The sequence below is a fragment of the Parasteatoda tepidariorum genome, chromosome 1 (assembly GCF_982258835.1).
Source record: "Parasteatoda tepidariorum strain Cologne lab strain chromosome 1, Ptep-v5.0, whole genome shotgun sequence".
In the NCBI taxonomy this organism is placed as follows: domain Eukaryota; kingdom Metazoa; phylum Arthropoda; class Arachnida; order Araneae; family Theridiidae; genus Parasteatoda; species Parasteatoda tepidariorum.
The window spans coordinates 67,488,984-67,500,827 of record NC_141755.1 but is presented as its reverse complement, the minus strand read 5'-3'; the positions used below and the strand labels follow the sequence as shown (position 1 = coordinate 67,500,827).

The 11,844-nt window shown below is 28.9% G+C and overlaps 1 protein-coding gene across 1 annotated transcript; it reads left to right on the top strand.

The window, feature by feature from the left end:
• The first annotated feature begins 10,543 nt into the window (after nt 1-10,543).
• LOC139425432 (uncharacterized) lies at nt 10,544-11,844 on the top strand. Its single transcript, XM_071180315.2, has one exon. It carries the CDS (start codon nt 10,550-10,552, stop codon nt 11,450-11,452), a length of 903 nt encoding a protein of 300 aa, XP_071036416.2. The 5' UTR covers nt 10,544-10,549; the 3' UTR covers nt 11,453-11,844.

The window sequence follows — 11,844 nt, the reverse complement described above, 5'->3', positions numbered from 1 at the left end:
CTAAGCTATAAATGATTCTTGGCACCATGTGATTACGAAAGATGAAATCCAAACACTCGTTCATTCGATGAAAAGACGCTGTGAAGCTGTCTTAAAAATTAAGGGTATTCCTACTAAGTATTGATTGTGTAAGTATCACTTTAAAAAAATGCAAATCTAAGATAGATCTTACTATTAATTGCATAACTTTTTTGGTAATACAGATATTGTAATACTGTATTTATTATTAAATTTTGCATTAAATTACCTTCAATTTAATATGTAAACGTTTGTATTTAAGTGAAAAATAATATATTCTACAAGCACACGAAGATGAAAAACATGAAACTTTCAAAAAGTGTCCACACTTTTGGCCACCACTGTATATATATAAACACCGAAGAGCCATTTCATTATGACCATCCTCCATCTATAACAATGGGCTCGCCCAGGTTTTCATGGTTTCTATATACATTTCAATTATAATTTATAATTTATATACATTTCAAAATACAAATGCAGAAATAATGAAAATTTAAAAAAAAAAAAGGTAAAAGGTTCTATCTATGTATGTCACTTTAATTACTTTTTTTAATATTTTTCCTCTTTATCAGCTTCTTTAGTCCTTTCAGAAGATGGCTTTTTAGTTATCATTTAGCTTGTTATTTTATGTTAATGACTTCGTTCTCGTATGAGGTAATTACTTTTTGTATTTAATCTTAATATATATATATATATATATATATATATATATATATATATATATATATATATATATATATATATATATATATATATATATATATATATATATATATATATATATATATATATATATATATATATATATATATATATATATATATATATAAACTGCTGTTTGTAGAAAATGCAACACCATGAAAGAATCATCAGAATCAAATGAAATTTAATGCAGAAACGACTTGTACTGATACAAATAAATGATGAAATTTTCAAAACAAAAGAAACAAATTAAGCGTCCGAAATCAGTATTTGGTGCAGCCACCACGCGCTGCAATAAGTGCTGCTATACGACGTGGCATGGAGTCAAACAGATGTTGAATATCTGCTTGAGGAAGAGAATTCCATATCGCTTGTATGCGCAACCAAAGTTCGTCTTTGGAAACTGCAGGACGCGGATCACGAGTGAGACGCCGACCAACCATATCCCACACGTGCTCAATAGGCGACATATCCGGCGAATAAGCAGGCCAAGGAAGAAGTTGCATGCGTTGTGCTGAACAGAAGTCTCTAACAGTCCGCGCAACATGTGGGCGTGCATTATCCTGCTGAAAGATAGCTCCAGGGATGCCTTGAAGGAAAGGAACGACTTCGGGCTGTAGCACTTCACGGACGTATCTGTTGCTATTGAGATTACCCTCAATTCGTATCAAATTGGATCGTCCATGATACGAAATCGCACCCCAGACCATAACTCCGGGTGTTCGACCACTATGTCGTTCAATAATACACTCAGGAAGGCAGCGTTGACCGGCATAACGTCTAACACGAACACGGCCATCATGGGTCCACAAATTGAAGCGTGATTCATCTGAAAAGACAACTTGGTGCCAATCAGCTCGCCAGTCTCTGTGCTCAAGAGCCCACTGCCGACGCAGCCGTCGATGATCCGCCGTGAGGGGAATCCTGTATAATGGCACCCTTGCACGCAATCCACGGCGCAGCAGACGACGACGAATTGACGAAGCCGACAATTGTACACCTGTAGCAGTAGACCAATGTGCTGCCAGCTGCCTGGAGGAAGCTGTGCGATCATTCACCGCCATGCGGAGCAGGTGTCGATCATCGCGCTCTGACGTCACCTTCTGTCGTCCAGTGCCTGTTTTTCGAGTTGTTCGGTGCTCGTCGGTCCACTGCTTCCAAACTCGCATCACTGTGGAACTGTTCCGCTGCATACGAGCTGCTATTGCGCGATAGGAAAATCCTCCTTCTCGAAGGCCGATTATCCTCCCTCGTTCAAACTCCGTAAGTTGCTTGAATTTCTTATTCTTCCGTCGTGGAGGCATACTCAGGTTTCACTAAACGTTTGCCACTAACAAATAATCATAGACTATTTTCAACGTCCCGCTACAGCACTTTATTTATACGCTTTCAGCATCAATTCAGAGGGCGCTGCGCGCGCCACGCACGCGCGATGGCTCTGAAACTTTATTAATTTGCATAATATCCTATAATTGACATTTGCTGCGAATTTCATTTGATTCTGATGATTCCTTCATGGTGTTGCATTTTCTACAAACAGCAGTTTATATATATATATATATATATATATATATATATATATATATATATATATATACATTATTTTTTATTTTTTTCCATATTTTCTCAATTTTTTATCTTATTTTATGAGTTCTATATACTTGCAGCTTATGCGCAGTTAATAAAACTTATTAATTATTTTCGTTTTTCTCTTTGTTTTTATTGTGCTATATATATATGTATATATATATATATATATATATATATATATATATATATATATATATATATATATATATATATATATATATATATATATATATATATATATATATATATATATATATATATATATATATATATATATATATATATATATATATATATATATATATATATATATATATATATATATATATATATATATATATATATATATATATATATATATATATATATATATATATATATATATATATATATATATATATATATATATATATATATATATATATATATATATATATATATATATATATATATATATATATATATATATATATATATATATATATATATAAGGAGCACCATTTTCCCATTTGCGTCAAAGGGTTAGTAAAAATATGAAGCGAAATAAATACAGTAAAATGCATTTCTAACTGGTGGTCTGATAAAACCTTTGTTCGCTACCAAAATCTATGTTTAATAATTAACTTTAGTAGACTTAAAAAAGAGGTATTAAATAAGTTCTTTAACAATTACGTGACACTATATTCAGTATAGTGCTTATTTACCAAAGAGTAGTTCGCTTGACCTGAATTGGGTAATGTAATTCAAAGGAAACTAAAAGGAACATTCATTTAGTAGATATTTGAAGATCTTCATCGTGGGAAATTCATTCAAACTAAACAGAAGAACAGTGAATGCATTTATCATAATTTAAAGAAGATGTGATGAGAGATGCTTCTTTTTGATCCCCATCTAATCTTAAACAGTTAATTACATAAAGCACTTTAAATTTAAAATAATTTCGTAATTCAAATGATGTTATTTTAATAATTTCTTAAATTATTTCTCACTTGTGGTTTGTCATTTCCAGTCTCTGGCCAAATTATTAGACGCATTATAAGATTCTATGTAAAATCTTAATTATTAGTTGATACTATACAACTTTATTGCTTTTACGCGATTGAAACCGGTTTCCACTTGCTTGCGTTCGTGTATCAATTAGTTGAATTATACAATATATAATATAAATTGGAAGATAGGATAAATTAGATGATAAGTTATATAAATATAGAATATTTGTTGTATAGGGTATTATATTGTTATATTATAATAATTAGACCAAATTATTAGTTGCACTGTAGTGTTTTAATGATGACATGGTTTGCACGAGTTTATATGCAATACTTTTATATTTAAACATACATGTAATGGGTTTTAATTCAGGAAATTTTTTACATACTTCCTATTTGTTTTTATTTTTAATGTTTTGCATTACAATGTTAACTAATTGATACACGAACATGAACAAGTGTAAACCTGTTTCAGTCACGTAAAAACAATAATTTTGTATAGTATCGCCTGATAATTAAGATTTTACATAGAATCTTACAGCTCGTCTAATAATTTGGCCAGAGACAGTATAAAGAGAAAACAATGTTTCATCACTGCTTACTCGCATATTATCAAAACACATACTCGCATATTATCAAAATTAATTGTAGAGTTTTGATGGAAGTAGATGTAAGGCACGAATAATCAGCCTGCTGCAGGATTTATTAAAAATTTAAAAAATTCAAAATAGAAAAGAAATTATCATACGCGGCTGAATATAAAAATTCCAGAAAATGTAACAGATTGTCACTAGTACAACGGTGTGATAAGATAGCGAGGAAGTGGCCCTGGAACGAGCTTATTGGTTTGAATTATGTTCCTGTGGTGCTGGTATGTTTTGCTGTGGTTGTTCACTCTCGTTTTACCATTCTATTCTCTCTTTTCTATTTTTTTTTTGTTCGAAAGAACTTTCAATTTAAAAGCTATATCACACAGAGTAAAAAGTATAGACAAATCTGCCAGAATATGGTAAAATTTACCGTGTTTCTGGCTCTATTGTAACACCAAAAATCTCGGTAATTATTACTCAAGCGCTTTGGGAATTACTCTTGTAAAATTAAAGATTAAATATGGTATTGAAAAATGCGATGAAATATGTTAATTTTATTATGATACCTTAACAGTATGGCTTAAAACTAATCTATTCGGTAAAATATACTTCCGAATTTTTTTTTTTTTTTTTTAATAAAGTTTGGTAAATAGGAACTAAATTTTTTTTAAAAACCAGAATTTACGGTACGTCGTTACCATATGAACGTTAAAACTACTAAATGAAGGATTCAAATACCGTATATTTAGGTTTTATTAACCATGATTTTGCTTTTTTTAATTAGAAGTGTCATTACTATACTATACGGTAATAGTAATATTACCAAAAATGTTTTTCTTTGTGTAATTAAATATTAATTGTTGAATAGATTGTTTAATAGCTGAGTTAGGTTTCTTCAGTTTTTCATTTTTATTTTACTCAGAATTGGACTGACTGAGCCTTTAAAAAGGTTTATTAACAATAAAACCTAAGTTATTCCTTTTTTTTATTGTTTTTAAAATCTTCATTACTCAGACTTAAATTAAAATATTGTGCTGTTTTCTCATAAAACCCCACAGTCGCTAATAAATAACAATTTTTCACATTTTACAGTTTCCGACGAACTGACTGTTCATCGGAAACGGAATGCAAATTTTTTTTCTTCAGATAGAGAACATTTCTAAAACATTTGGCCACCCTCTATGAAAATGATTATCAAAGTTATCATACTTACATGAATGATATTTAAGTCTTATTCAATAATGCATCAAGTGTACTTCATTAATGCTTTTTAGTAGTTTCTTTAGTAAAATTATTATTACTTACTTTAAAATCGTGCTGTTCAAGTTTTGCATATTGTTTTAATTGAACTTTAAAGTTTCATTGAAAATTCTAAAATTTAACCCAAGTTAATTGTATCTCAGGCAGGTAATTTAACAAAGCAAAATTGAATTTTTTTAATTTTCTTTTCTCAAGAACTTTTTGAACTTTGAGTATTTCACATCCAACAACAAAAAAAGGTATCATATAAACATCGTTTGCATCAGTAATGTGTACAATATGCAGCTTATATGAAGACGTTTCTTTAAGTAATTCTACAAATCAATAAATTGCAAATTGTAAACAATTTAGATAACTGTTCTTACCATTTACTATAACGATAAAATGGAATGGATGCAGAGTTTTCTCATACGTTAATATAATCAATAGCTGCACCTACCTAAATACCATTTGCATGAATGCATCATACGCACACCTCAAACAGTATGAAAATTAAAATAAACAAAAATGAACACCAGAATTTAAGTAATTTAAGTCAAAATGGAAAAGCGCTATAAGCAGCTAAGACCAAAATTGTCTTAAGTAAACAATTTTTTAAAAAAAATTTGAGAAATTTAAATAAAAACCAAACAAATTTTAATAATACACATGTTAGCACAAACAGTACTTCATCAGGAACACACTGCCATCAATCACTAGCGAAACGCGTGATATCGTTGAATTTTGAAATTATTTTCTTTAAAGTACTAAGAAACTTTTATATAAACCACGTTCTGAGGTTGTTTTTGACATAATTTGAATGATTTTGTTTAAACGCTCTCATGATGTCTAACGGCAGAATGCTATTTTCAAGCCAGAACTTTAAAATGAAGATCCAAGCGTTAATGACGAATCTTTTCTTGTTAAATACTACAAAACAGAATATTAAGATTGTTCCAAAAGACCCCAAAACACAATTTCTATATTTAGATGCATCTTCTTTTTTCTTCTTTCATCAAAGGAGGTATTGTTAGATGCATTTTCCTTTCAAGCGCGACCGTCACAATCAAGTCATCAAGCATGACGTCATTCGTAGAAATAGAAATGAACATTATCGTCTGCTTAATTCCTATTGTTCCTTTTGGAAAGTATTAAAAAAAGAACACGGTTTCTGCTTCTGAGATTAAAGTACTTTCGCACCCTGCTTTTCTCCAAAGGTCAAGAACAAGTTGGAAGAACACGATTTTTTTCTTCTTCTTTGTTATTATTTTAATCGAAACAACAGAATAATTTCGTTTTATTTCTGTCCATCTGGGACGATAATGATCTGTGTCCGTACGAGATTTAGTTTAGAACATCTTTATGAACATCGATCAATGAAGTGGAGAAGGAAAAAGAAGAAAAGATTTTCTGGACCTATTAAGTTCAATATGGACTACGGAAGGTTATCTAGGTCTTCTTTTAAGGATTTATCCTGGAGATATATAAATGAGAAATTTTTGGAGACTTGATCTCATTTAAGCAACCATCCTCATAGTATTCTCTTTACTAAAGATAGAAAGACATATTTCTCTACTTGATTTGTTTACGAATCTGCTTTGTATTTTACTGCAATGTGGTTCAGTGTAAAATGCTATTTTCAAGTGAGTTTTTGTTGTTCAACTTTATTAAATCCTTAGAATAAACATTATTTATAAATTAGTCTTCTTATATAATACAGGACATACATATCAAAAGGGCTGAAATCCATACAAATTATATTTTTTATTTAAAAAAAGAAGAAAAATTTATAATTTTAATATTTGATGAAAATGCTTTATGAGACTTCTTTTAAATATAATAATATTAATAATAATAATAATATATATTATTATTAGTTCTTCTGTTTAAAACATAATTTTTAATTAAGTTTCCTTACTGATTTTTAAAAACGTTTCGGAGGAAAAAAAAATTCTTTTTTATACATTTGATTATAATATAAGGCAGCCGTTCTAAGTAATACATATACATAAAGTGGCATACATGTAATAAATGATAAATTTACTTACATTAAATTTACCTAAATTTAATTTTTAATAATTTATTTAAATTTACTTATATTATAAGTAGTTTATATTATAATTTTAAAAAGCTAAGGGAAACTAATAATATTGATACTTTAATAATGTGCCTAACTGGATAACGGGTCTTAATTTTTTTTACAAAAATTTAAAAAGCTTTTTAAAGTTAATTTTTAAAAAAAATGCGTGTCATTAAGTAAAAATGCATATTACTAAGCAAAAATGCATACTATTAAATAAAAATAATTTTGCATAATTTTAGTGAAGAGGCATGTAATTAAATTAAACATTTAGAAATTGTGTTTAATTTTTCATACATATTCTTGCCCAATGTATATTTCTTAACGCTATTTCAAATAATTTTTGTCCAGTTTAAAAAATAATTTTCCGGCAAATTACTTTATTGAATTTTAGTTCACTTTGAGATAAAAGATCGTTTGGGATTTAGATATTTGTGATATTAACACATGCATACATGCATGCTTAAATTCAGGTTAAAAACTTTTAAGTAACAAAAATAGTTTTAATATTGAAGAGTGTGCCAGATCAGAATTAGCAAAATTTCTGATTTACATTCTCTGACCCATCGTATACTATGTAACAAATTGATTCTCAATTACATATTTATTATTGAATTTCATTATTTTAACTTATTTTATGCATGTAAGTTAAGATTGCGTAATCAGCTTGCATAATCTGAACGTACTGTTTGAAAGGAATATTAATTACATTACTGGTTCTGTATTAGGTTTATTTAAAAAAATAAAAAATTATAAATAGTTATGTTCATATTAAGTAATAATTAATAATTTTGAGAAATATTTTTAATATGAAAGTTTTCTTTAATTTCTTAGAGTATATAAAATTTTTTAAACTTTGAAATAAATTATTTAATAAACAATTTAAATATAAAAATAGTTATAAGTCTTAAACGTTCAATAGATTTATTGTTGTCAACATATTACATTGTGTTTTGTTTTGAGTTTTATTACATCATTTCTTGCTTTTTCAGGTATATTTTTATTTCTTAATGAGGTTTTTATCAAAGTATTATATCATTATACATAAATATATGAATTATGTGAAACTGGGAGTTCTAATTATTATTTTTTTTTCATTTTGCTAAATTTTTTTCCGCATTTGGAATTTGAAATACCATTTGGTGTTTGAAATAAATTTGAAAAAAATCATATCTGAATAATAAAATTATATTTTGTTTATGCAATTATAAAGTAATTGGTAGTATTGAGTGTAATATGACCAATAAACATGTTCAGCATATTAATCTCTGAATTATTCGTCTCATTTTTGGAAAAGTATGTTTCTAAACACGATATAATTTTATTTCAATATTTGTTAAATTTTTGGTAGTATCGAATAGTTTTTAAAAAGAATTTTATTCAATGAAATGAACACATTACTGTTAAAGCCTTGAAGAATCTAGTCTTTCTAATCGATTTCTAAGTTAGTCTTAAAATTTTTAAAAATTATTTTTCTTCTAACTAGCAAATACAGAAACTTAACTTTACTCTTTTAGCAGTTTATCTAGTTCTGACACTCATAGATGGCATTTGTATTAAGCAGTTATTTTATTTTATTTTATAACCGTCGTTGAACACCCGACCCTGTTTTGGGTTCACGACTACTAATTTTTACTACGTAGCCTCAGAATTTTGAACCCAATCCAGAAGACAAGGGAATTATGGATCAAGTATGGGGTGAAATTTACCTTCGTGGAGAACTTTTTGAGGGAACTAACCCGCATTTGCGTTACATGGAGAGGAAAGCCGCGGAAACCTCCCGTGGTCAGCCTGCCGACCAGTGGAATCTAATCCATGATCCGTCTACCATTGAGGATATTTTAAGTCAGTATTGTGGTAGGTGCGCACTGGGTGCGGGATTTGTATCGTCATAACTGGAAGCTGATCACTTGACATTGTTGGGTAAATGGAATAAAAAATGGGAATTAATATACTTGAAATTTATACAAGAACTGCAGAAAAATCTACTTTCATCAAAAATGTATTATACGCTTTGCATTATTTTTATGTTTTGCAAAATATTCTTACTAAAGATGAGTTCCTTTATTGGCTCTAATTTTTCTGGTTTGACTTATTTTAGCAGAAATTGTTATAATACGCATTACAGAAGGTGCTTTCAATAGACCACTCTTTATAAGTATTTTTTAGAATACTTCCCAGAAACGAAAACAAAATATTATAATTGGAGATCACAAGTTAATATTTCAGTGGAGAAAAAACAAAAACGTTATCGAAATTTGACAAATCACAGTACAAGGCAAATAAAATAAGCAACAAGTTTGATTAATGGAGAAAGCAGAGAGAAATAGAAAGACTATTATTAGAAATACTTTTAAGCTTTAACCACCAATTAATACTTGATTCATCTTTTATTAGATGTCCCTTACTGTAATGTGATATAAAGATTTTGATAGCATCTTTGTTTTTTTCCTCACTTAAATATGATTTTTTTTGTGACCCCTAATGGGTAAAATATTTTTTCATTATTAGTTTATGATCAAAAATCCATATTATTGGGGATTTTTATGGAACACCTTTATAAAAATTATAATGCTGAGTGCAAAGTAATGTTGTATGTAAAATAAAGTAAAATGATTTCCTTATTGGCAAAAACACATAAACTATTCCCCTCAAGTAATAGTAAAATGTGGTTAGAACGAGCTGGAAAAATAATTCCCTCCTTAATCTCTAAAGAAATCTTAAAAGTGCATGGTCAGAAGATTTAAAAATATATATATTTTTTTAAACCATAGCATAATATCAATTTAATAACATATTTTTCTGTTACTAATTTCTTTTAAAATCAAATCTTCCTAATTCTCCTTCAATCTTTCCAAAAGAATCTTTTTATTTTACCTAACAAAAAAAACCTTATAGTTCTTTATTGTAGGGTAAAATACTATATGCTGAGCTGCAATAATTACTTAAATACAATTTTATTCTAAATAGTTTATTTCGCAAGTTCAAATTTTTTCAATACAGGTCAATGCACATAATTATTAGTCAAGTGCAAATTTTTGCAATACAGGTCTTTACTTTTACTTTATAATCTAGTGAAAGTAATTCTGTTTATTCATAATCTAATCATAGCTGATTTTTGTAATTTATATACGATTGCATATTTCAGTCTTGACTTCACTATTAGAATTTTACTAACAAAAAAAAAACATTTCAAGCTTGAACGAAGCAACTTTAAAAACTCTAAAAACACATTTAAAATAAATCCTCTTATTTCTTACAAAGGTGAGACATTTTGTACGGTACAAATTTTATGAAGTACTAATTTATACTTTTCCTCCTTGTAGTCACTGGCTGTGATGTTCATAATAGTACACCTATCTAATGGAACTTTTGAAACGAATAACTCGAACAACTCATCAGAATCTTCAAGAGACCAAATTTTATCTCGTTCTGACTCAGGCAAGTATAAAGAAATGGGTTCGTCTAAACAATTAACTTACTTAAAACCAGAAGAAACCTTAATCCACAAAGAGTGGCCCGCAAATAGCAATAGACGCAGTTCATTCGAGCCTGGTTGGTTTGGTTTTAATAACTTCATCACCAGATCAGCAAGGCACTTGCCTTTGGGATTCGACCGAACTTCCTTACTTGGAGAAAGTACGCATGTATATCCAATGATAAACATTCCACCACCATTTCCTAACTTCAATATGAATCCAAATTTAGCTTTACAACAGCATTTAAATGAAATGCAACACAGTTTTTCCATCAAACCACCCAATGACGGTTTGCTAGAATCTCAATTGGTGGTAATTGAACAACCAATGCAGATGCCTCCAGGATTTCTAGTACCTGTTTATCGCCCTCCCCAAAACTCATTTAAAGCAAATCAGCCAACTAGGAATTACCAACAACCAAAAGTCAATCTTCATCAATCTTCATCAGCTCCAAATCCTGTCACAATTAAAATAGTGCCTTTAAAGATCACGTCTTTCGATATTGGTAATGTCTTGAAATCAATGTCTTGGGTACCAATTCCTATGGACCTTTTAAAAGTCAGCAACGCTCAAAAGATGAATGGCAACAATGATGGCCGATCTTATGACTCCAATAAGCCGATGTTTGATGATGACGAAGAGTCAGATTTACCGCCTCCTTCCTCTCATGTTGCAACACCTCTTGGTATTACATATGCTGACAGTATTAGGTCACAGAGATATACTAATAGATATAATAATAGATATAATAATCGTTCATAACGTAAAAGAAATCAAAAATGTTGTTCTTTAGTTGCCATTTTAAACAGAGACTGACAAAGAACCTTTTTATTAACTGAATCATTCTGAACCAAAAATTTCAATAGATTAAATTGTATCTAAATTTATCAGATGCATAAGTAAAAAAACTTGAGAATGATTAAACTATTTCCTTTATTTTTCATATAAATGTAAATATAAACTCATATTATTATTTTTATGGATGAAAAATGCTCTATCAGATCAAAGCTTTATTGAACACAAATGTTAGACATAACTCTATTTGAATTCGGTTTAAGTTATGAGATGAATCTTTAATTTATGAAATGGCCTCTTTATGATATCCTATAAATTCTAAATCTATAATTATTAATAAAACAACTAAATTTAAAAAA

Bases quoted from the DNA above. Each gene is read 5' to 3' on its own strand.
- LOC139425432 (XM_071180315.2), top strand. From the start codon at position 10,550: ATGTTCATAATAGTACACCTATCTAATGGAACTTTTGAAACGAATAAC.